This window comes from Gouania willdenowi, chromosome 4 (assembly GCF_900634775.1).
Source record: "Gouania willdenowi chromosome 4, fGouWil2.1, whole genome shotgun sequence".
Taxonomy (NCBI): domain Eukaryota; kingdom Metazoa; phylum Chordata; class Actinopteri; order Blenniiformes; family Gobiesocidae; genus Gouania; species Gouania willdenowi.
In genome coordinates this window covers 43,380,678-43,408,362 of record NC_041047.1, presented here as the reverse complement: position 1 = coordinate 43,408,362, position 27,685 = coordinate 43,380,678, and the positions used below count along the sequence as shown (strand labels likewise).

General features: G+C 40.3%; 1 protein-coding gene across 2 annotated transcripts in view; it reads left to right on the top strand.

The window, feature by feature from the left end:
- The window catches only part of nfic (nuclear factor I/C), a 53,267-nt gene that overhangs the window by 6,400 nt on the left and 19,182 nt on the right, over nt 1-27,685 (top strand). For both annotated transcript variants that reach the window (XM_028444066.1, XM_028444065.1), the window contains exons 2-3: nt 9,901-10,071; nt 19,980-20,156. In XM_028444066.1, coding sequence (XP_028299867.1) covers nt 9,901-10,071; nt 19,980-20,156 — 348 coding nt within the window. The remainder of the gene's footprint in view (nt 1-9,900; nt 10,072-19,979; nt 20,157-27,685) is intronic.

Genomic DNA, 27,685 nt, shown 5'->3' with positions numbered 1-27,685 from the left:
GTTTGCATTACAATCACTACAGCTGTAAAATCACTATACTGTTGTTATTATTTAACTCTAGGCTACTTAAGTTTACAGTTAAAAATTACAATATGATATGGTCCAAAGCAACATCAAATGCAGCTTTTTTTTTTTTTATCAGGGGACATAAAACTCGTGTTGCCAACTGGCTGGCTGGCTGGCTCCCCACAATACGGATGAAGTGGGCCGGTCTGTCAATGACTCCCAATTATGACTTCAAATGACGTTGATGCGCGTTCTCGGTGACTTGGAGAGGCGTCCCACTCTGCCGGAATAGGAAGAAGTTGAAGAAGAAGACAGCTTGGAGACTGAAAGAAGACAAGCACAGTGGACGAAACTACTGTTTGGTTCTACGGATGCATGTAGAGGCACATGCGCAAAAATAAATAACTGTGTCACAGTTGGAGTGCGAATCGAGCCACATTTTCTCATCCGAGTCCAACCCGACAGTTAAAACCTAATTTTTTACTTATACAAATGACATTTACGTTTATTTTAGTGGTAAGCCAGCTTTTATTAACAAACAACTGTTAGTGCCAACATCAGATCAGCGCACGGGGTAAACACAAACAGGGACGCAAGAGTTTCAGTCGATCTATTTACATAATCCATGTATCAAAGATAAGGATAATCCACGTTTTTGTGCAGAAAAAGGATTGTTTCAATGGTATATGGCTTCAGAGCTGTCCTCCTCTGCTCCATGCTCCTGTCTGCAGCGCGGATCCTGCTCTCATTGCTACTGCTGCTGCTGCAGGAATGGAAGAACGCTGTTGCACAAAGGACACTGTGACCAAGCCCGACCACCAGTTGTAAATACCTGTCCAAACCCGACCTGTCGGGTCCCATCGGGCTTCGGTCTTGTATCCATCCTCTAGTCACAGTATCAGGTGTGGTGCTAAAGAGTTCATGCATGCCCACATGCCGGCTTGGCTGATGACTGCAGTTACTCATATTGCTGTTCTGTCACTATGGAGTCTGATTTCTTGATCCTTCCCTATGCTCCTTCAAAGACAAGGAATCTTCTTTTTTTAAGCATTTTTCATTTAGTGGCTGTCACAGTGGGTCTCTCTCTGTGTCTTGTCCTCTTTTCTCATACCAATGGCCTGCATTGTGTGAGAAAGTATGAGCATGTCCTTCGTCACTGCATCATCGACATCTCACTGGCCCTCCTCTTCTTCCCTTGCCTTGCAGCTCCATTCCTAACATCCTTTTTCCTACATAGTTATCCTCTCTTTTTCATACTAACAAAATATTCACTTGTCACTTTCCAACCAAAGTGTTTAACATGAACGATTCCGCTGCCATTGTCATTCCTAACGCAGTTAACATTCATCCACCGGCTTACGAGAAAAATTATTGTGGAATGGTCAGAATATGTGGGCCATATCTATGTTGAGTACGGCACGCTTTGGAGTCACATAAGTGCGCTTTGTGGCTTTTGCATTGACCCGTTGAAAACACATTCTTAGAGGCACAGTTTGTCTATCCCATTTGTCAGAAATATCACTCATAGCTTGTTATGTTAAGGTTTTGTTTATTCAGATAAGGTTTTTCAGAAAACCTTGTATGGAACTATCACTCATAGCTGCTGACTTGAAAGTAGTGAATATACCATTTCCTCTGCTGTGACAGCAAGTTCCCATAGTTTTCAAATGATGTCCAACATCTTCACATCCTACTGCTCCTCAGAAATGTGTTAAATGCAGAGGACAAATTTCATATCTGTAATAAAATACAGAATATGACCGATAAAGGCGAAATCCCCAATTTAATCTTTAATCTTCACGTCCTTCAGTCATATTCTGTTGAAAACCAGAATTTCATTCTAAAAAATCAAATTCGATGAAACATAGGTCTGTATTTAGTAGGGATGTAACGATTAATTGTAAGGCAGTTAAAAATCGATTCATAGGTATCACGATTCACATCGATACGGTGAAAATTGAATCGCAGTACTTTTTTTTAACCAGCAGAGGGCGCTTTCCAGAAGGGGGCGGGCAGAATATGCTAATACTTTCTTTCTGGCCGCGTTCTACTTTTAAACATGTTCATAAATGATTCCTTACCCCTTTAGCACCGAAAAAATATCTGTAATATTACGTGAATATCTGTAAAAGTCAAGTTTTTCTATTAGCTCTGTCTGCTAGCGGAGCATCTCTTCTTCACTGCCAAATATCTTCATGCCAACCGACCACTGGGTTACCAGCGCCCTCTGCTGGTCCAAACAAATATCTGACCTAAATACAGGGCAAAGACTGTTTTTTTTTTTTTTGTTTTTTTTTTTTTAAATCCAATTGTTAAGGCACAAAATACATTTTCAGTTGCACTTTTAAAAAGAAAAGTAACTACTATGCAGTTTTGCATTGTTTACTGTAGAAACAGAATTTAAATGAATAGGCTTCTTCTTCATTTGTATTATTCCTTTATTTATTTAATTCAAGATCTATTTTTAGTTAAATTGCATTGTTTTAAATAGTTCATCAAGGGATTCCTTTGACAATGAAAAATAAAAGGAATATTTTTCAGTCATCATTTTTCTACAGTCCCATTTTGTAAAATAAATCGTGAGAGAATTGTATTGTGAACTCAGTATCGTGAATCGAATTGTATCGGGAGTTGAGTGAATCATTACATCCCTAGTATTTAGCCTACTAGGGGTGTAACAAAATAGTCAATTCACGATACGAACTGTTCATGATATATTATAAAAAAATTACAAAATACCCAATGAAAAGTAAAAAATGTTTAACATATCTTTGTTGATGAAAAACTATTTGACTGCAAAAGTTGGAGACAGTGTGGCGAGTGCTTTTGCTTAAAAAAAAAAAAAAGAATGAAAACACATTCACCAATCTAAGAGTTTTTTTTTAGAAATAATTTCTAATTTCTCAAACATAAAAGTTTTGAAAGCTTTTGTCTTTGGGCCTGTAACGACGAGGTGACGTTACTTATGGACTGTTACACTTATGAACTGTTGTAATTTAAAAAAGAGTCAATTGTAATACTGTGATAAACTGCAGTGCTTAATGAAATTGAGAAACACATTTTTGTTGTATTGGTTTAATTAATTTATTGGTCAAATGGTGAAGCACATGGTTCAGGCCACAGGATTCATCTAGTGATAAACACAGAAAATACATTTCAGTTAATTGATAAATAACTTAGCAGTGACATGAAAGATTAAATCGGGGCTTTCGGGGCTTTCGCCTTTAATTGGCCATGTAATGTTAGTACATTATTGGAATTTGTCTTCTGCACTTAACCCATCCCTGAGGAGCAGTCGGCAGCCATTTTGCGGCGCCTGGGGAGCAGTTCGGGGTTAAGGGACTTGCTCAACATCAAGATAAAACAATTAAATATGTTCTGGTATTTTGCATGTGATTGAAATGTGATCTTTGACAAATGGTGTCAGAAGTGGGATTCTGCCTGCACTTTAAGGAGGAACCATGACCAGAGGAAAGAAAGGGGAGCTGATGGTGGAGCCAGATGATGGTGAACCAGCTACCTCAGCAGAGCGGCAGGGTGCATCAGCAGCCAGCAGCCCAGACGGGTTGGAGGAGTTGACAAAACTGGTAAAACCTCTGGTCCACTCCCAGGCATCAAGGGACCAGCAGATGGAAAAAGAGTCTGGACGCCAAGACCAGAGATGGAGAAGTATGCAACACCAGTTTACTCAGATTCAAACACAGATGAGAGAGTTAAAAGAGGACTATGAGAACAGAGTTCTTGTTCCAGATGAGCACAATGATGACATTGATTATCATAGTGTGGCTCCAAGCCAACTCCAGCAGCAGGAGGAGCTACAGCAACCTACACCAGTGAGGACACCTAACATCCCGCGAGAGCCAAAGCTGTTACCTCTCTCTCCTAGTGAGGATATTGAACATTACTTGACAACGTTTGAAAGAATTGCTACTGTCTGCCGTTGGCCAAGAGAAGAGTGGGCTATTCAGCTGATCCCTCTACTCACTGGTAAGGCACGGAGTGCTTATGTTCACATGGATATTGCTGACACAGAGGACTATGATAAACTCAAAGATGTCATTTTGGCTAAATATGAGATCACAGCTGACACCTATAGGCGAAGGTTTCGTTCCCTGGACATCAACCAAGGTTAATCACCCCGTGAACTCTTATGTGCGGCTGAAGGATCTATTCAATAAATGGACAAGGCCAAAGACTTCCACAGTTAAAGACATATCAGAGATGTTAATACTAGAGCAGTTTCTGAGAATGGTGGGACCTGAGCTTGAAGTCTGGATCCGAGAACGGGACCCAAGGTCTGCAGAGGAGGCTGCCTGTCTTGCAGAGGTTTATCTGTCAGCCAGAACGGGATCAAGACGAACCACTTTGGGCCGAGACAACAGCTTCGCCAGACGTAAGTCCAATGGGGGTGAAAGGAGTGGTCATTCACAGGTCAGACATCAGTCTAGCTCAAGACAAACTTCCCCTAGTAAACCAAATAGTAATAAGAAATCTTTTTCTGCATCCAGGCAGGATGTGCGTTGTTATCAGTGTAATAAGATTGGTCACACCCAATACTCATGCCCTGCCACCAGACAAAGTAAGCCCTCTCTTTCTATGTTCCTTTCCCAGACCCACCCACCCAGGACATTCTCAACTTCAGGGTGAAGCACTTACTACCCCTGCACTAGTAAATGGTCAGCGAGAGGAGGCCCTTCTTGACTCGGGTTGTTTTCAGTCTGCTGTTCTGCCTAGTTTAGTGCCAAGGGAAATGTGGAGTGAGATGACTTCCAACATTAGTTGTGTACATGGGGATAAGAAGTTGTATCCCACAGCTGAAATTTATCTTACAGTAGGGGGTCAGACTTATCTTCTCACGGTAGCATTAGTGCCCACACTTCCATATCCAGTTGTTCTTGGGCATGATGTTCCAACTCTACTTGACTTAATAGAGCAGGAGAGACGATTTAAACACCACAAACGTCCTGTTAATAAATCAGTTCAAATTGCCCAACCAGCTGTATGCAATAGTGTAATGACTAGGGCTCAGAAAGAAAGAAATACCCTAGAAGAGTTACCTTTTTTCATTCTGACCTAGGGTCAGAACCAGTGAAGCGACATAAGTCAAAGGCCCAGAAAAAGAGGGAAAAGTTGTGGAGTACAGCCAGAATCAACGGTGCTGAAGCATGCCCCGAACTGGTTGTTAATGATCTGGTCCCTTCTGATATTGTTAAGCTGCAGCAAGCTGATCACACATTAAAACCATGGTTTGAAATAGTCTCAGAGATTGATGGGGTGAGTAATGGCAGAGTAAATTGTGTCTCTGACATAGACTATATTATAAAAGATGGCATACTTTACCAGCGACAAGGTGAGGTTGAGACGTTAGCTTTACCACAGAGCCTTACATATAAAGTAATGGAGCTGGGTCACTCAATCCCATGGGCAGGTCACCTAGCATTCCAAAAAACACTCCGCAGGGTAGGCAGTAGATTTGCATATTAAAAACTTTTGTGCATCCTGTGAGACATGTCAGGTAACATTCCCTAGAACTGTAGCCCGTGCTCAACTACAGCCGCTCCCGATCATAGATACACCATTTGAAAGAATAGGCATGGATGTAGTGGGTCCCCTTGAGAGGACAAGCTCAGGAAATCGGTACATTTTAGTAATATGTGACTATGCCACGCGTTACCCCGAAGCCTTTCCTCTTAGAGCTGTGAAAGCTAAGCACGTTGCTGGCTGTCTTCTACAACTCTTTTCAAGGGTAGGCATCCCAAAGGAGGTTCTCACTGACTGTGGCACAACATTTCTTTCTAAGCTGTTAAAGCAGGTGTATCAGTTGTTGGGGATAAAGCGCATTAAGACCACTCCCTACCACCCCCAGACGGACGGTTTGGTTGAAAGATTTAATCAAACTTTGAAAAATATGTTACGTAAGTTTGTATCCAAAACTGGGTCAGACTGGGACCAGTGGCTTCCCTACCTACTGTTCGCCTACAGAGAGGTGCCACAAGTGTCGACAGGATTTTCCCCCTTTGAACTGTTGTATGGTCGGCAGGTGAGGGGCCCACTTGACCTTCTCAAAGAGCATTGGGAGAATCCAAAGGCTGAGCTTGAAAATGTGGTGGCTTATGTCCTGAAGATGAGGGACAAATTGGAGCAGATGACGGCACTGGCACATGAACACATGAGATTGGCAAAAGAGAGCCAGAAGACCTGGTATGACAAGAGTGCCAGAGAAATAATTTTCCATCCGGGGCAAAGGGTGTTGCTGCTGCTTCCATCCAATGACAGTAAGCTGCTGGCGAGATGGCAGGGTCCTTATGAGATCACAAAATGTCTTGGTAAAGTCACCTATGAACTGTATATGCATGATAAACAAAAGAAACATCAGGTATTTCATGTTAACTTGTTGAAAGCATTTAAGGAGCCTGGTTTCCTTATTGACTGCCTCCACTGCTACGGTTGATCTTTGACAGGGCCTTTATACTTTATACTGGACTTTACATTTATTAGCTGTCTCTTTCAGTACTGCACCAATGTGTTGGCCTGTGTGTGATACAAATATCACTTGTGTTTGGACCATGTAGCTTTTCATTTTCCAATCATTGACTCAATGGTGTTGGCTCTAACTGTTATGTAGCTTTGAGTAGCACGTCTGCAGGTATCGCTACTCTCTCAGCCTTTTCCATGGCATCTTTTACTTTAGCGGGCCAAGTACAGCTTGATGAAGTGCAGAGGATCTCAGTTGACAGGCTCTAAAGCCCAATTCATGCTGATGTGTTGGGATCAGTGTGTCGACAAAGGTTCTGCATGTTGACGTGACACAAAACTTTTGACTGTTTTCACTCCATGGTCCTGTCAGCGTAGAACATTTAATGCTGGTGTTTCCAAGGATTTGGACATGCCAATTTCTCAGATAGATTAACAGATTTATTAAACGTAATCAATAATCAGAATCAGAATGGTTTTTATTCGGCAGCTACAGTACAGTAGAACAGTACAAGGAATTTAACTTGGTAGTTGCAGCGGAAAGAACACACATCAACACACCTGCAGTTTTCAACGCCATCATGTTTAGATACGGAGTGGGATAAGAACAATGGGTAAGAAAGAAGTGGTAAAAAAGAACAAAAACCAAACTAGGCCCTTGTAGGGAGGGGCAGAGTTTGGGATCATGAAAAAACTCATCAGCAACATTGCGACAGAAACCAACAGACACATCAATCACAGTCATGAAACCATAGCACGTGGGCAGGTGGTTACCTGGGAAAGGGATGATGACCTTGGCAGGTCTGGTTTAGAAGACAGAAATCCAGGTGGCGATAAGTGAGTGAAGGTGGAAAAGAGGGGGGGGGGGGGGAACGGAGCGTCAGATCTGCACATTTATCTATGGTGAAATAGAGTCACAACCTTGAGCTGGCGTGTGGGGGGGGCTATCAATGATAAGACAATTGTTTTTGTTTCAGGCTAGCACTGTTTTTGTAGTCTTGAATGTCTTGGTCTCAGCAGCAATCCAATAAAGTGGCGTCAAACCGTCAGTCAAGCACTTATCTTCTGCAAGATTGATTCCATTTTACGTTAACGCTCCAAAGTAGCTTCTTGCTTACTTGTGAGTTCGTTCATCGTTTGAGTCTTAGTGTTAAAGCAGAGCTAAGTAACTTGCGCTTAGCGCTCCCCTAAAGGTCCCTTTTGGTTATGTCACTGTCGTAAACACTCCGCACCCCCCGTCGCCTGCCCCACCCCACAGCTACATGCGCACCTTTGCTCTCCCAAGACGGTAGCAACCCGTCACTGAAAAATCCTATTAAAACAGTGACACAAGGGTGCTTTCACGCTAGGGCTGCACGATTTTGACAAAAAACCTAATTGCGATTTTTCTGACAGATATTGCGATTAGATTTCCAATTTTTAAAAATAGTTTATACATTTAAATGCATATGCGTTTTATTTTTTTCCAAATTCTGTTTTCCACATACATTTTTTAAAAATCTGTTTTTTAGGAATATTAATGAATTTTTTTTAGAAAATTTGTTTTTAACTCATGTGAGGAAACATAATAAATACTAATAAATAAATAAAAAAACACAATTAAACAAAAATGTATGTCAAAAATAAAGTAAGTACAATTAAAAGGTTGATGTAAGTTGTACTGACATGGATTGTTCTGCTCATTTTTAATTATTCATATCATATATATGTATGAGAGCAGCATTAATGTCACCCAATTCCCCTTCGGGGATCAATGGTTTACCGAATCTGAGCAGGTTTATTGATTAGGTTTTGATCAACTTAATTTAAATTAACCTAATTTAAATGATCCTGATGACATCATTCCAGATTGTAATGATTAAACACAAATAAATGGACAAAGTATCAGAAGTTATCATTAACCTATGATGTTTCAGACTACAATACTAGCATCAATGGTCTTGTCCACAACAACAGAACAACTTAATCCACAGATCTTCTGTAGCTCTGATGAGATGTTGTTCAAATGCTCTGAGCAGGTGAAGCTGATTAAAGCTGATCATTGTTTCACGGAGCGCAGCAGCGCTACATGACAAACAGATGTAGCTTCATAGACACGTTAAAGTTAAGCGGGCACTGAGTGCAAATAGAGTCTCCTGTAGATCCACACGACAGAGACAGCAGACAAAACAGAGCGGGGGGGATAGGCAGGAAGCACAGAGATTGCGACCACCTTCACAGAGAGGCTGAAGAGAAGAAGAAAACCCTGATACATGTCGTAATCAATATAACCCTTCTACATATAAAACTACAAGTTTGATCGAGGTTCTCTGCTTCCTTCACACCAGGCTGCTCTGGATGCCAAAGACAGCTTCCTCTATCGGACTTCCTTGTTTTTCTGGTGCTTCACCACTCTTCACCATTTGCTGGTCTTGTGATAACCAACAGCATGACTAGGGTGTATTCCAGGGCCTTTGTTCTCTTCTGATTGCTGTTCCAAGAATCATCATCTTCAGCTCTCGTCAACTCATTTTTACGATGTGTGTGTGTGTGTGTTTGCACATTTACCAATTCTAGTTCCCCCAATAATAATTCTACAGAAGCGTTCAGGTTACAAGCTCACATTCTGGCATCCTAACCTTGGCTCATAGAATCAGTGTACAGAATTTGACTGTCCATCTCAATCTCTGCTTAGAAGACACTTAAGTGCTCAGATGTGTTGAAATATGGCCGCTCCATGGGCACATTTCTCCGTTTCTGATCATGGTGTTTGCTTGTTACACACAACCGACTTAGGAGTCGACGGAGCATCCATTATCTCCACGTAGTCCTCCATCTTGTAAACACTGCAGCGTGTAAGCTTCTACTGCAAGCAAGAGGGTCAAATGTCATTGCTTCCTTTGTGTTTCGTGCACCTTTGAATTTAGCCGTTTTTCATTATATTCCAAGTATTTATGTCTTATGCCCTACCAGATTACTTATCTGGAGAGATGGGACTGGCACCGAAGATTCAAAATGAGAAAGTGTTATAGTTTTCCATGTTTCACCTTGGTGCTCAGTGTCAAGTGAAAATCTAGCCCTTGATATCTGTGTGATTGTAAGATTAAGTGGAACTTGATGAAATGTGGCATCAAAACCAGAACTGCCATACCATATTTTTAAGTTCAGCCCAACCTCTTCATCTGCAGGAACATCCGACAAATTAAGGATTTTATTTAGCTTTCAATTTCAAAAAGAAAACCCTGCTTCCTGTAATCACCACAAACTAAGGAAAAATGTGCTGTGTAACATGAGTAATTGAAAGTCTCTCCCACTGTTTTGTAATAACTACTGCCACATAAGACAGAGGTACAGTCCACGGTGGTACTGTTATACATCACACGAAGTGTACATTTCAGCTGGGCGCATGCAAGTGCTCATATTTATCTTTGTGTTCTTTAGGATGAGTTTCATCCGTTTATTGAGGCTCTGCTGCCCCAAGTCCGTGCCTTTGCCTACACATGGTTCAACCTCCAGGCCAGGAAAAGGAAGTACTTCAAAAAGCATGAGAAGAGGATGACTAAAGAAGAAGAGAGAGCTGTCAAGGATGAGCTGCTTGGAGAGAAGGCAGAGGTATGCTAATCCGATCATTGGAAATGGAATTTACCTTTTTTAAGATTACAGGTTAGAACAGGGGTCGGCAACTTTTGTGCCAGTTTGAAATTTTCTTCTTAACAAGTGTGCCATTATTAATAATACTACAAAGTTTAATTATTACACAAATTTAGAAAAACATTTCCAAAATACCTCACATTTTATGTCAGTCATATAGGGGTCTATTCTCCCGTCTAGACTTTTTTGCGCGCCTGCAGTTACGCGCTTCTCTCCTATACGTATTCTCTGGTCCAGGCTGCTGACACGCCCACCATGCGTAAGGTAGACCAAAAGCACGTATGTGTGAAAGAAGGCGGGTTGATGGAAGGAATAGGCGGTGATGTCATCTTTTTGGGCTATCTAGAAATCACAGAACATGGATTTTTCCCAAAGCTTGTAAATGTCATTGAAATCCGTGAAAATTATAAAGTTCACTTTTAATTTGAAACGCCTTCTTTGATAAACAATGTAACAGGTTGATTTGATCAGATCATTGTTCAGATTATTGCAGTGTGACTGAGTCACAGTTCAAATCTCTTTCCTTCATCATCATCATCATCATCATCATCATCATCATCATCATCATCATCATCATCATCGCTGTAAAGCATGACAGAGTTAAATGCGCTGGAGATATGAGGAAATAACCCGGCCGCAGAGCGTCCTGCTTTAATACAGAGGATGTTTGCAGTGAAACAGAACTATTGGCTTCCATAATACGCAGTTTGAAATATAAATTGTTGAAAGCGAACTGAGCTGAGCCTCATTAAAATATGTGTGGGAACAGTTTGTGGTCCATTCTCATCCGCATCTGCATAAGACAGCTTGTTTCACTCTGTAGTGGATCAAACTGTGACTTTATGTTGGACTTAATATGAAAATTGTTGAATCACTGTGATCAACGTGGACAGAAGTTTGCGTCTGTCAGAGTTTTAATTAATCGCGCAGCAGCAGCTGAGTGATCACTGCCTGACGCACGAGCCCGTGTGGCTTCAAATGTAACTAAGTCCTTATTTCTCGTGCAATATAATGTTTCGCTTTATCGGGGCACTGCACTTATTCCAGGGTGAGAAGCGTGTAAGAGGAAAAGGACTTATGCACACCGGAGAATGCATGTAAAGCCAGATTTGAATGGGAACGCCCCCATTTCAGGGCTGCTCCACCCACAGTGCGTAACTGGGATGAAGGCGAGCAGTACAAGGAGAGAATAGCACACAGCCAAAACACCACCGTTTGCGTGGCTTTTTGGACTTACGCACATGGGAAAATAGAGCCCATAAAGCAAAGCTAATCATAATTTAAGATACAAGAACAACTCAAAACACTGCTTTCAGAAATCCATTTTAAACATATTCTCCTGGGAAGACAGGCCCAAACTGAGACTATGGTACAACTGTACTATATCTGTTATATCATAATAAACAGAGCCATAACAGTACTACATTTGTATTATATCAACACAAGAGCTACTGCAACATTTAAAATAACTTGTTCTATAAACGTGTTTGTTTTGAAATTCAAAATAAGCACTTCAATCAATCAAACTAAAAGTAAGTGTAAGCTGAGGGAACATCAAGTTAACAAATGAAATTAGCAAAAAGTTAAAGGTTTTGCGTTCTGAGTTTTAAGAAGAAGAATTGCTTAATTTCTTCCTCAATGGAAAAGGATTTGAAATCAGTATATAATTTTATCAAACTTATGGTCAGTACGTTGCTGTTTGGCAGGGGTCATGTGTTTTGGTATAAATTGAATTATTTTGCTTTGGTCGCAGGAGGAATTTTTCTTGCGTGTGTATGGCAGTAGATGTTGCAGCAGTAAACTCTCTTCTACAGTAACTGCATCGTAGGATGGACAGTTCTCATATGTCTATGCAGGTTTGGGGTAACACCAGCTCTGAAAATTATTTTCACTTTGCAGTGAAGACACTGTACTCTGTTAGTTCAAAGATCTTGCTTTATTGCTGCACACACTCTCCTCACCACTATTTCACTTGCTTCTGCCCCCTATTTTTTTTCAATATAATAGTATGATCCTTTATCCTCACATGCGATTGGCCGCGTGACCGCCATGCTAACCAATCAGTCTGCCTTGAGCAGAGCTGGTGCTGAGCACCACGATAGCACAGCAGCAAATGGATGCGATGCAAACCTGCTCTTCTGATTCACTACAGAGCCTTGACTCTCAGAGCCAAATGTTTTGCACATGACAAGTCACTAGCGGGATCGTCATAACTTTGAGTGGTGCCAGAGTGCCAGTGTTCATGCCGTTGGTGCCAAGGGATGCCAACCCCAAGGTTAAAATAATATATGTATTAAGTTATTTATTTTTAATCACACCAAAAGTAGTACAAATATTTAATAAAATATTTAATATGTCAATATGAATAATAATCTATAACTCTCATATCCTAAGGCAGTACAGTGGAAGCAGGGCCAGATTAACATTTCGCTGTACCGTGGGCAACAATTTTCAAGGGCCCCATCATCACAACCCCAAGATAACTATAATTTAGCAAAAGAATAAATACATTCTAGTAATATACACACATTTTCTCAATACACCAATATCTAACTGTCATCAAGTGCATTTTGATGTACAGATGTGCAAATGCTCATAGAAATACAAATGCACCATCATATCCCCTCACCCACATATGATGCTATGAAAATAAAACACATCAGCATAAGTTTAATCTGGCAAAACAAACATCTAGAAACCTGTCAATTTCTCTCAAAGAAATGCTGATCTGGCAAAATACACTGGAGTGAAAAAATTACCTATATTCGTTATTTGCTTTTTAATGTTTTCTGCATTTCTGATCGCCTTCTCCTTTTTTAGTTTCCGTTTAGTGCTCCCACTTCGCTGCTTCTCCATGTTTGCATGTTTTGAGTTGCGTAGAGCAGTGGTTCCCAAACTTTTTGTGCCCAAGGTACACCAAAGGACAAGTAAAAATCTGAAGGCACACCTATTGTGCAAAATATCACTCATATCATGTACAATATTTGTAAATGTGCATAATTATTTATGAAAGCCAAATAAAATGTGACAAATTACTATATTACTCATGAAATATATATTTACGAAATATATATATAAAAATTAAGTGTATTTTGCCTATGTATTATGAAATGAGTGCATACAAAGTAGTACATTAAAAAAATAATTATTTTTGTGTAGTTGTATATTGCAATAACTAGGGCCATATAAAAGCAGTTTTAGTTTTTCCAAATTCTGTTTTCTACATTCATTTTTTTTTTTTTTTTTTTCGTTATTGTGTTGGGTTTTTTTGTTTTTTTTAAATACTAATAAATTAAAAAAAAACGGTAATTAAACAAAAATGTCAAAAATAAAGTAAGATACAATTAAAAGGTAGATATAAGTTGTAGTGACATGGATTATTCTGACTGCTCCTTTTTAATTATTTATATGTCATATAAATATGTATGAGAACAGCCTTAATGTCACCCAATTGCAAATTCCACTTAGGGATCAAAGGTTTACTGAATCTGATCAGGTTTATTGATGAAGTTTTGATCAACAATTTAAATTCACCTAACTTAAATGGTCCTGATGACATCATTCCAGACCGTAATAATTAAACAACAACAAATGGATCCACAGATGTTCTGTAGCACCGATGAGATGTTAACTCAGTAAAGTGGTGGCTCTGTAATTATAGGAGCCACTGATGATTTGAGTAGTTTTTTTGGCAGTGTAGACACGGGGTGGTTTAGGAGCTATTTGAAGCATCCAGGACGGGAGGGGAGTGGGCGGTGCACCTAATAAACGGTCCCCGGAAACATTTCCCCATAAAAAGTGCTCCTTTTCTTCATGGTGACTTCATTTCATTTATAGGGCACTAAATAATAATGTATGATTGTTGTCCCAAAATCTCACAGCACACCTTGACTTGCCTCATGGCACACCAGTGTGCCGCGGCACACCGTTTTGGAACCACTGGTGTAGAGGTTGATTTGCGTCACCTGGCTTTGACCCGCCTGGCCGCCTCTCATTTTAATACAATAAGGAGAGGGTCTCAGCTCACAGTCACAGGCAGGTGCAAGGTTTCTGTGCAGTGCAACTGCTCCAGGCCGCGGACAGTTTACATTATAAGGAAGACAAAACCAGATATTTTCCTTACGCCCTCACTGCCACAAGCCCTTTCGAGGTCGCGGGCCCCTGGGCAATTGCTCAGTTGCCCATATGGTTAATCCGGCCTTGAGTGGAAGTGTTCTATATGATGAGTGCCATGATGTGATTATAGAAGCATTTTATAAGGTAAATATCATTGAATTGAGATGTGTTTTTAGACTGTGGGAGAAAGCTGGAGCATGGGGAGAACATGCTAACTCCACAGAGAACGTCCTTAGGTCTCCACCCCTGTTTTGAGCATTACTATTGGCTGCTCGACTAAAGTTAATGCGCATTCATGTACCATCAAAAGTAAAAGTGCGCTAGGCTCAATGGTTACACGGCAAAGCAAGTCAAAAACCTGTTTATATGTTTTGCTTTTGTGTAATTTTTTTCCCAAAAAGTTCTGCATTCACACAGCAATGTTTTCAAAATGATCTCTGTTTACCTGAGACCGTGGAAATTATTAAAAACGATGTAGTGTACATGGCAGGCAAATAGATAGTGGTGTAATTTTGCAATGATCCAAAATATGTGCATGCGCAGACACACTTTCTCCGAACACACTTTAGAGTAGAGCTTCAATTGGACCTACAAATTTGGACCCGGCCCGAAGCCGACAGAATACTGCCCGAACCAGCATGAACCCATTGCTGCCCGACACTATTCAAATTTGTGAGCAGCGTGCACATGTAGAATGATCAGAGACGAGTTTCTTTAATAACTCAGCTCTATTTACTAGCCCCTTGTTCTGCATTCATCTATAAACATGACAAGCAGTTTCATGTGCCGCTACACGCAATGTAATAATAATAATAATAATACATTTTATTTGTTTGATGGCACCTTTCAAATCACCCAAGGTTATCTTACATAGGATAAAAGCATAAAATAACATCCATCCATCCATCCATCCATCCATCCATCCATCCATTTTCATACCCGCTTATTCCCGTTTAACAGGGTCGCGGGGGTCTGCCGGTGCCAATCTCCGGCTCTCATAGGGCGCTGGGCCCTGGACAGGGCGCCAGTCCTTCACAGGGTAACACAGACACAGACAACCATTCACTCTCTCATTCACTCCTATGGGCCATTTAGAGACTCCAATCAACCTTAGTCATGTTTTTGGATTGTGGGAGGAATAAAATAACATTGCAGAATATTAAAACAAAAGACAAGTGTAGTATGCAGTGACCAGTTAGAGTGAGTATGCCAGTTTGAACATGTGGGTTTTAAACGTAGCGGTTTACCTAAGCTGTAAAGCAGTGGTCTCCAACGTTTTCAAGCCCAAGATCCCTGACCTCAATGAAGTGTTTTATTCAGGCTAACTATATTTGAATTACATGAAATGCTGTGGTCCATCATTCAAAAATAATGAACCCAAAATGCTATCTATAACGAGCGTATTAAACTGGCCGTATCATTTGATCCTATTGGTCAATTTAATGTGCCTGTTATGCTGAAAAAATACAAGGACTGGATCGACAGAAACATTATACAGCCATAATGTATTTGTGTCATTTTTGTTATTTATTTTCTTTGCGATTATTATACATTTCCTATGTTTCATGTGTGTTCCGGTGGTTTTGTGAAGGGCAGCTATTGTTTTTTACACCACTGTATTCTGGATCGACAGAAACAGAGAGAAAAAGTGCGCTCGCAAAAGTTAACATTAATCAGCCATAATGTATCTGTGTTATTTTTTTGTTTATTTTTTGCGATTAATATGAATTTCCTATGTTTCATTTGTGTTCTGGTGGTTTTGTTCAGGCATCTAAATGGGCAGCTATTGTTTTTTACATCATTGTGTTAGGCCACTAAGGGGTCCGGAATGTACGGGTGATAATATTCTCTGTCACCCTGGATTTCCACTGGATGTGTAACTGCTCCGTAACTGCTGCAAAACAGCAACGCATCTGATAGAGCTGCTCTCTACATATGTGACAGCAGAGACCTTTGTACATTTTTCACATCATTTATTCATGTGCCAGGGGACAGCCATCCTGTCACCCCCACAGCATCCATTTGTGCATCTACAGTATCTTGCGCTAATCAAAACACACCACCTGATCGTTCATTTACCACGCAGCGTCCGAGCCGAGTCCGTGTTAAAAAGATAAGAGGAGTAGCAGCACTAAGGAGGAGTGCAGCACTGTGATTGTAGTCAGAATCTGATGCAGGCATTAAATATGTCTCTGCTGATCCAAGTGATGGTGAAGTAAATTAACACTTTGTTGGAGAAGTACAATTAAATTCCAAAGAGTGAGGCACACAAATTGCTTTTAAAAAGTTCAGTTTTCAAGAACAATATCAATAACACAAGATAAAGTCCCTACGTTTGCAACTTTTTTCTCAATAGAAACTAGTGACAAAGAGTTCCACAGTTGTGCGTGTTTATGAGGATGCCTGTGAATTCAAAACAGAGAGGTGAGGAGGGGAGTGTGGTTGATTACATTCCAGTCTCATGATTCTATATACTGCAGCTTTAACAACTCACCAGAACAATTAGACACTCCAGGAAGTGACCTGAGTCTGGATCTAAAGACCCTGGGCAGGGGTTCATCTACTTATCTGGGTCCCTGTTGCAGTGGTGAAATCCTCAGCAGAGAAGCCCAGAGGGATGCAAATGGTCTTTGCTTTGCAACATTTTCTGTTCTTTGTTGGATTTTCATTAAATGAAGGGAATTTATCCAAAACATTGACATGTAATGACAATTTCATCACAATTTTTTACAGAAAATAATCACAAAAACAGGGTGCAAAGTCCGGGAGGGACTGAGCATTGCACAAGACAAAATATTTCAGGCCTGCCCTTACTATAACCCTGTAGTATTGGTACCAAGCATATTTATTTATTTATTAAATTATTTCCAAAGCACTCACATCTAGGTTAGAGAAAGTAGTACATTCAATTATACACCAAGACCAGACAGGTTTTATTAAAAATAGACACTCCACAGACAATGTGAGAAGACTGTTTAATGTGATCAACATGGCACAGAACTCTAAAAAGAAAACAATAATCTTGTCACTCGATGCAGAAAAAGCATTTGATAGAGTAAACTGGTCATTCCTCCTAACTGTCCTTGGCAAATTTGGCTTCGGAGAATCATTCATACAATGGATCTCCACCCTGTACAATAAACCTAAGGCCTCAGTAACCACAAACAAAATAACATCCCAAAGCTTCACACTGCAGAGGGGAACCAGACAAGGCTGTCCACTCTCACCTTTGCTTTTTGCAATATTCGTTGAACCTCTCGCAGCAGCTGTACGTCAGAACTCTGTTATTAAAGGAATCCACTCATCCATCTCAGAACACAAAATTAATCTCTATGCGGATGACATTTTACTCTATTTGGAAGAACCGCAATCCTCTTTAGAGGAAGTATTTAATCTAATAAACAGCTTCTCTAAATTATCAGACTATTCCATTAACTGGACAAAATCATCAATCCTCCCTTTGACAAAAAACTCTTGGAATCCTGCACACCAAAATCCACAACACCCCTCCACCACAAATACAATTAAATATCTAGGCTTAAATATATCACCAAACTTAAATGAATTAATTAAACTAAATCATGATCCGATGTTGGACAAAGTCACAGAAGATCTGCGGAGATGGAACAATCTCCCCATCTCACTACTTGGCAGGATAGCCTCAGTTAAAATGAAAATCTTACCAAAAATAAACTACTTGTTCTCAATGATACCACTGAAACCACCAAAACAATGGTTTCAAAGATTAGATTCTACAACTACAAAATTCTATACTAGAAATAAAAAACCTAAAATAAGCCTTTCTACCCTTCAAAAAAACAAAGACGAGGGTGGTTTAGAAGCCCCTAATTTCATGCATTATTACTTAGCAAACCAAATACTATATTTAACAGAATGGCTAAATCCAAAAGAATACTACAACACCTGGCTAGAAATAGAACAGTTAGACTGCAAACACATTAAACTCTCTGATCTCCCTTTTATCACTGCGACCCTCAAACATCACAACTGCTTTAAAAACCCACTAATTGCCTCCACACTGACTGCATGGTGGAAAGCCCTGGACATCACAAATGGCCAATTAAAAACTAGTATACTCTCTCCAATCTGGCACAACCCCGACTTTAAAAATAAAAAAACACCACTCTATCTGAAGACATGGGAAGAGAGTGGAATCACTCATCTCCAAGACCTTTTTGAAAATGACAAGATCAGGTCATATAACAATCTAACCCAAGCATTCGATATAAATAAAAGTAACTTTCTACAGTACTTACAAGTAACAGAGACAATAAAGAAAACCACTCCACTAGACTTAACTACGTTACAACCTCCAGAACTGGCTATATATATGAAAAAAATCTCAACAAAATCAAAAAAACTCTCAAAAATATACAGAGCGCTTTCGAACACTAACTGTAATTACTTACCAATCGCGAAGTGGGAGGCCGAACTCTCAATCACCCCGAGCACTGATTTCTGGGCAGAAATTTGTTGTAATACTTTTAAGATGACAAAAAACACAAACCTTCAGCTAATTCAATACAAGGTCCTCCACAGATCCCACATTACCCAACAGAAAATGCATAAAATGGGCTTCTCAGCAACAGACATCTGCTCTCAGTGCACCCAGAATACAGCGGATTCCTATTTACATGCCTTATGGCTTTGCTCCCCAGTTCAACACTTTTGGATTCTAATCACTGAAAAACTGTCCTCCATTTTGGACTACAGAATTCCTTTATCTCCAAATCTCTGTTTGATTGGAGACCTGACAATGCTTCAACCTCCAGCAAACCAATCACAATCAATCCTTGCGGCACTAGCCATAGCAAAAAAAACAATATTACTAAATTGGAAAGACAAAAAATCCTTAAACATAAACCAATGGCAAAATCTCCTCACAGAATTTATTTCCATGGAAAAGATGTCTGCTCTCAGAAAACAAAAAAAAATAACGTGCTTTGAGGAGCGTTGGACTCCTTTTTTAATTGCATTAAATCTAAATTTTTAAAAGCCTGATGATCTAGCCTGCAAGCGACTGCCAGCACCACTCTTTACTAACGCACTAGCCCAACTGTAGGCCGGGGCCGCCTTGGGCCTCTGGGGTGGTCTTGGTCAGGATGGCTGGGGTGGGTTGCCGGGGTGCCTTGTTGCCTCAGCACGGGTGTGCATTCCTTCTGGGTGTTCACGGGGTCCCGGGGCTGTTTGATTTGGCGCCGTTGCTTTAAAAAAAAAAAGGAGAAAAAAAAAAAAAAAAAAAAAAAAAAAAAAAAAAAAAAAGGTACCAAGCATATTTACAAGCTCCTTACAATCAGACGTTTAGCTTGAACACGGTTAATAATTAGGACGAGAACTCAAACAAAGTCAAATTCAAAATGTAAAGAAAATGCCATGCAACTTCAGGAATGTTCAAACTCTAAAATTCCATAAAACAATAGCACATGCAGGGATAATAAAAGCTAGATACTAAACAACTAAATATAGAAACCATCAGACAAAAAGACCTGTAGACCAGAATCAGGAGGAAAACATCCAAGACATTCCACGAGTAAATGCTCAGAGTTCAAACACTTCAATAGTGAGGATAATCAGGGTGGTGGGCTTCACCTGTGAGAGAACAGAATGCACTTACATACAGATAGGACAATGTGCTATACACAAGAATGGAATAAAACTCAGAATGAGAAACTGTGCGAAACGGAGAGTGTGTGGTAACTACATAAATATAGCTGATATTGTTGCCTTCTCAGGTGAAACAGAAGTGGGCAAGCCGACTTTTGGCTAAGCTAAGAAAAGACATCCGACCTGAATGCAGAGAAGACTTTGTCCTCTCGATCACAGGGAAGAAAGCTGCTTGTTGTGTCCTGTCAAACCCAGACCAGAAAGGCAAAATGAGACGCATCGACTGCCTTCGACAAGCTGACAAGGTAAGTCACGAACCTTTTCTCTAAAAACATTCAGCATTTCTAATTGTATTAGTTAAAAGCTGTGAGTGTCAGTGAGGTGGACACATCCAAGAAGTTAACTCTTTCCATCTTTAACAACAATCTATGCAATTTATAGAACATTTTTATTAAGGGATTAAAAACAAATGGAGTTGCTTACTGGTTGCTTATGGTGCATTGTGGATTCTTTGTTTTTTATTTTTAAATATTAATGTCTTTTTATGTGATGAAAAAGCTTAACAAAGATGGATTTAAAACAAATCTAACTGTACTTAGGAAATACAGGGTCAGTAAAGCTGCTACTTTGAATGTTTTATTTGGGACAGAAGCAGCAAGTAATCAGTGACATGTTTTCTTATTCCCCCAGAGTTCAAAGCAGGGTACTACAGTTTCAGATGACCTGCCCAGTAGAAACTGTCAATGAAATGTAGTGGAGCTGGTTGAAATAACCCAAAAATCTTAATTTTTAAAGAAATACATTGGAACCTTTTGTAAATTATTGTAACCAAGACATTAACTTAACTGGTAACTGGTAAGTATGAAGTGAAGTGGGATTCACCTTGGTGAGGGGGTGGGGGGGTAGGGGGAAGGGAACAGGGAGGAGAGACTCTAGGTGGTAAATGGAAAGGGTGGGGAAGAGTTGATTATTTTAAAGTGAGAGTGAGATGTGAAGTTGTAGTTGTGTATATTGTGCTTATTGTGTTATGTACTCAAACCAGTCTGGTGACAAGTGTGAAGCTTTGGTATAATGGTGGTGGCTGTGGACAGAGGGAAGGATTGAGTGGTAATACCTAGAACAGGTATTTAGGATCAACGTGTCTAAGATTAAACCCAGTACAAGTTTTATCCCACAGCCCAAGATATGCCAGTGCATCGTAGACCAATGTCTGTGCAAAAACCGCGACTGCAAACCCAAGAGTTGCCCCGGAACCGAAGATGCAGCCAGGCCAGCAGAAAGAGCGGGGCCAAGGAGCCCCAGGCCATGACCCCATGGCCAAGCAACCCCCCAGAAGTCCCCAAGATCCCAAGCCAAGAGGCAGCCACCTCCCCCTATATACACATCTGAGAAAGCCCCTAGGAGCAGATGACGCAGCGCACCCCGCCACCGACCCGAATCCCCAACCCCAAGGCCCTTCACCAAGAACCACCCCCCCCATCCCCGCCCACACCCCCGCACCCAACCCTTGGAGGGGAGGCCCAGAAAGTTCAAGAATGCCGGTATATTGATCAGCGGTGCTGAATAATCATCCATAACCGAAACTATGAAGCTTACGGGCAGGGATTTTACATTAAAAAGAGCCAAATTCAACACAAAGTTTACTGTTTTAAAACCTTTGATACTGTTACTTAAAGCGTGGAGTGTTTTTTTTAATGACTTTAACAAACATATTCTGCAAAAAACAAAATTCACCATTATAATACAGTAAAATTGAATACAATACACCTTTATTGATTAATTCACATTTGCAGCAACACACTATAAGACCAGAGAGTAAGAACAAAAATAAACTAGAATATTTACATTTCCTGAAGAAAATGCAAGTGACAATGCAGGTGCTGGCCCACGTCGCACTACATTAGCTTGCATTAGCATTAGCATAACGTTAGCAAAAGCTTAGCAAAAGTTTAGCTATAACATTAACCTAGCATTAGCTAAGCAATTACCTAGCAATAGCTTTACATTAGCAGTAAGGTTAAAAGGTTGAAATTATTTGAAATTGTTGAACATGGTTAAAAGTAGGGATGTAACGATTAATCGTAAGGCAGTTAAAAATCGATTCATAGGTACCACGGTTCACATCGATGCTCTAAAAATTGAATCGCAGTACTTTTTTTAAACAGCAGATGGCGCTATATATTAATCCTTCCAGAAGCGGACGTGACGGGCGGAATCTGCTACTATTTTCTTTCTGGCCGCCATTTACTGTTAAACATGCTCATAAATTATTCTTTACTCCTTTAGCACCGAAAGAATATCTGTAATATTACGTGAATATCTGTAAAAGTCACGTTTTTCTGTTAGCTCTGTCTGCTAGCATAGCTTCTCTTCTTCACTGGTGGAATAACTGCATGCCAACCGACCACTGGGTTACCAGCGCCCTCTGCTGGTCTAAACAAATATCTGACGTAAATACAGTAAAATGACTGTTTTTTTTTTTTTTTAAAGTCCAATTGTTAAGGCACAAAATACATTTTCAGTTGCATTTTTAAAAATAAAAAGAACTATTATGCAGTTTTGAATTGTTTACTATAGAACCAGAATTTAAATTATTAGGTTTCTTCTTCATTTGTATTATTCCTTTATGTATTTCATTCAAGATTTATTTTTAGTTAAATTGCATCATTTTGCATAGTTTATCAAGGGATTCTTTTGACAATGAAAAATAAAAGGAAAATAGTACAGTATTTCCCCCCAAAAAATAAAGGAATATTTTTCAGTCATTTGTCAACATTCCCATTTTGTAAAATAAATCGTGAGAAAATCGTATCGTGAACCCAGTATCGTGAATCGAATCGTATCGGGAGTTGAGTGAATCGTTACATCCCTAGTTAAAAGTTACAAATTATAAAAGTAAAAGCATAAATCTCGGGTACTCTGAATTTTTTGATAGCTTATTTGTCAAAATAGGACAAACGGTGTAGGAGGAGTTAATGCAGATGGAGGAAAAAATGGATAAACATATAATAAGTGTAAAATGTAAGGCTGTAGGATGTAAATATATTAGAAAAACAACAAGAACAACAGCAGAAAATAAATAAAGTCAGTATGGTGACAGTGGTATTGTACAGTTTGATGGCAGTGGGAACAAAGGATCCGTTTGGCATCATGGTGGAATGATGTGTTGGCTGAAGCTGCTTTACGGTCCACAGCTCCAAAATCACTACTGTCTCCAGGGAGTCCAGGTCCAGTCCAACCACAGAGCGGGACTTCCTAACTAGTTTACTTATTCTCTTTGCCTCACCAGCCTTGATGACACCCACTCAGCACACCACCAATATTCTGTTTTCTAAAAGTTGAGTGAATAAAGCAGAGCGCTCTCCTTGACATGCTCTAACAGTGTGTTCCTGTGAGAACGTTGTTGTCATGGGGCACTAATGTGTAGTGTTATATTGTTAAGTCACAGTCTACCAAGGAGTAGCAAATATAGTCAGTTTCTCTCATTTTCCGTTCAGCTGAGGTGCTCTTACAGCGCTGTGTGAGTGTGGGTGGAGCTGTACTGCCAGTCTGTGAGTGAAAGAGAGAGGAGGAGGAGGGGCCAAGCAACACATGTGGAGAGTTGCTGTTATGTTACAGATGCTCAGGAGAATCTTTGAGTGGTAGTATCGGTTCAACATGGGTTACATATTAACTAGGAGTGTTACAAAATTTTGCGAAATATAAAAACAGTGATATAAAATTAAAAGGTGCATGAAATGAAATCAGGTAAAAAGAAATTTCAAGAATGCAAAGGGTCGCGATGACATTTGATCCTCTTGTTTGCCATAGCAGCATATACGCTGCAGTGTTTACAAGATGGAGGACAACCCATAGGTCAGTTGCAGTGACATGCAGTCAGGGTAGGCAAGGTAGGCGGTGCCTACCCAAAGGTGAATTGATATTTTGAGTAGTTTTTTTAATTATAATATAATTATAAATTCTTTTTTTTCAATTTTCGATAGCCTACAATACGTATAACTTTGAATGTGTCAGCATTTTGTGCTTTTCATTGCCCAAATCGCTAAACATCGCTATTTCTTAATCGCTGTAAGGCAGGAGGAGACCACACCCCTTCTCAAAGGTACGTTGCTGCTCTGCCTCTATTCCTTTAGCGCTTTTTTTTCGCTGTTACGAGTTGTTGTTGTTGTTGTCATTTTCTCTGTGTCTCCAACACAAACAACGGATGTGCTGTCGTGTCATGAGATATATCTTTTTGGGAGAGTATGGAGGCTATATTAAATAATTATTTATGTTTCTTTAATGGTGTTTTACGACATTGATTTTGTTAGATGCTAAATGCTTGTTAATGTGAATCTTGTTGTTGTTTTTTTTTCTTATTATGAATTTTACATTTTGATAAGCACATTGAGATGACTTTGTTGTATATTGCGCTATACAAATAAAGTTGAATTGAATTAACATTTGCCAGCAGAAACATATGAAATTGTCATTGGTGTTGACATTGGTGGTCTCGATTTGGGACGCCCTGCTTACCCTACCCTAAGTGCTTACGGCATGTCACCGGTCAGTTGTGTGTAGACACTACTCAAAAAAGTAATTCATTACTAGTTACTAGTTACTTCCGTAAATTGTAGTAAGATTACTTTACTTAATACTGCATTTGAAAAGTAACTTCACCGCTATTACTATTACGTTACTTTCCTATTTCCAAATTGACGTAAAGGTACATGGACAAACATCACTCAGCCATAGCGTTAATGAATTGATTGATTGATTATACTTACCACAACAGGGAAATGCACTTGTCACAGCAACAAACAGATAAAAATAAAAAGTTAAATATACAACAAGTACCAAGTCAATATTCATAAATATGTGATAAGTGAAGGCCTTGTATGAAATATTATAATAAAAAATATGACTGAACAGTGTGAGTGTAAATTCAGAAAACTTTTCTGATGTACTGTACAGTTTGAATGAATGTTTGTTGTAAACATGTAAACACAATGTACAGTATATTATTGTTATTCAGCCTGTTTGGTGCACTGATAATTGGCACCTTCTCGAACCAATGTAGTGGCTCTGTTATTAGGTGGCACTCTGTTAGCTGACAAGGGTGTCAATCAAACGACTCAGTTGATCAGAACGTGCAGGTAGGCTAGGCAGGCTTTATCCTCTGTTTCGGATTTACGTTAATTCACTAACTCTACAGTTGACTGAGTTTCAACTGAAGAGTTTCCATTTACACATAAACTTGCAGGCTCGCGCTCGCCAGCCTAATACGTCTACTTTTTCTTGACCAAAATGTAAGGAATTGTCTTTATCAAGTAGCATAGATTTGCACTTTTATGCTGCAAATGAGTACAATTTAATTTAAACCATGAATAGTGTCAGATTCTGTACACCTGAAATGAATGTGGGTTGACAGAGCGGTGGAGACAATGATTTTCGGAACAGGAAACAGAAAAGAACAAAACACCCTGAAAGTCTCTCTGTCATGTTGGTTATCACAGGACAAGCAAATGGAGTTAGTGATCACAAGACCGGCAAATGACGAAGAAGTCAGGGGGACAAACCCCATCCCTGGACTCTGAACTGTAGGTTGAAAGCAACAGAATCACACAAGGACAGATGGACAAGGGAGTCAAATAGAGAAAGATGGCACGATTGTGCTTGTAGTTTTACATATATCAAGGTTATTGATTGTGTTAATAAATTTATTAATCTGTGTGAGGTGATAAAAGACAGAAATTGACTGTGGTCCAGGTCATTGGAAACACCAGCATATTAAGATCTACACTGACAATAGGCTTTGGTTTGAGAATTTAATTCAAACCTCAGCCTGAGTATGTTCCAATATGAAAACACTGTTCACTTCCTCCATTATTCTCTTCTACAGAGCGTTTAAAATGAGCTCCTAAATTTCCAGTTTCCACATTACCGAATAGCACATCTTTGTTTTTCTTTCTTTCTACCACAGATGTGAGGATGCTGTTTTTCAACTTGGAAATGTTTATTTCCTTCCCAATGTTTGTTTGACCTCAGTGGGCGGGGCCTCTGAAACAGGGATATTTGAGGGTGTATCAAGTTAATGATGATCAAATTCAGCCACCGCATTTATCAACACTTTGAATGCAGGGATTGGTCAAACATAGGAGTGCACCAATTTTTATAAAAGTCTGACCTGTTGATTCCGATTTTGTCTGATCCTGTTTTTTTTTTTTTTTCATAACAGAGCATACATTCTAGGGCTCATCGCGCGGGCGGCATCAAGGAAAGGCGATCTGGCGCGCTCTGGGGTGCCTGGTCGGTGTGCCTGGGGGCCGGCGGAGCAACTTGCAGCATCCCCTTGGTTCCCTCGGCGACTATGGGCGTGGTCGCTGTCCCTGGGGGCGCTGCTCTTGGTGCTGCTTCCGTTCCAGGTCCTTCTGGCCTGGGGTCTGATCCCTGCTAGCTCTGGGCCCGCCGGCGAGTACCCACTGGCTGCCCGTTCGGCGCGGCTCTGGCCGTCTGCTGGGCGTGGGCCTTGGCTCCGCTGCTGGGGTCTCGGGCAGGGGGGGTTATTGGGGCCCTCCCCTCGGGGGTTGGGTGCTTGGGTGTGGGTGGGTGGGGGGGGCGGGATGCTGGCGGGGGGCCTTGGGGTTGGGGGTTGGGGTCGGTAGCGGGATGCGCTGGGTGCTCGGGTGCTTGGGGCTTCCTCGGATGTGTGTGTGGGGGGCGGTGGCTGCCTCTCAGCCTGGGGGGTTGCTCGGCCGTGGGGGGGGTGGCCTGGGGCTCCCTGGCCCCCACTCTTTCTGCTGGCCTGGCTGCATCTGTGGGCCCGGGGCAGTTCCTGGGTTTGCGGTAGCGTTTTTTTGCACATATACTGGTATACGATGCACACTGGCACGCCTTGGGATGTGGGATAAAACTCATACTGGGCTTAACTTTAGACACGTTAATCCCAAATACCTGCTTCAGGTAATACCACTCACTCATTCCCCCTGTTCACAGCCACCACCATTATAGCTAAGCTTCACACCTGTCACTATACTGGCTTGATTACACAACATAATAAGCACAATATATTCTACAACTTCACATCTCACCCTCACTGTAAAACAAAATATTCCTCCCCACCCTTTCTATTTCCTACCTTGAGTCTCTCCTCCCTGCTCCCTTTCCCCTCCCCCTCCCTCTCCACGTAGGTGTAACACTGCTCTCCCTTTTTATATCCTCCCTCTAATGAAAGATTTTTTACCCTTCCTTAGGGAGGGCTGGTGATGGTCACAATTGAGCAATAAAATAAATCAATTTATTTTTTTGCAATAACAAAACATGCATTGCTGTCTCATAATGATTGCACTTCTTGTAGTGTTGACCTTTGACAGCATGTGCAGACAAGATAAAAAATAAACAAATAAATATATCAATAAATAACAGAGCATACACCTTGAATATACTCATCTTATTTTACTGTAAAACATTGAACAATATCATGAAACAATACAAATGTCTTGTTTTAACTGCACATGAGGTAGTTTTCTTCAATATAAAGGAAAAGTTTACTGTATAACACAATAAAAAAATTAGTCTTTCATTTTTCAGATTTTAAAAACAAACTAAGCAGGTTACACTGCAGACCTGTTTTCAGCTCTTTGCCAAAAATAAAGTGCACAACATTATTTTGGTTTTACAAATAAAGAAAATCACAAGGTAGATGAGGTAGATGACAAAATAATAATCTACAGGACAAACTAACAAAACATCTTACAGCACCAATATAGTGTCCTGATTTTTAAGTTTTCTTGTTGTGCAAAAATAAAAAAAATGTCCACATGCAGCAGCTTTGTGGACATTTAAATGTTAAAAT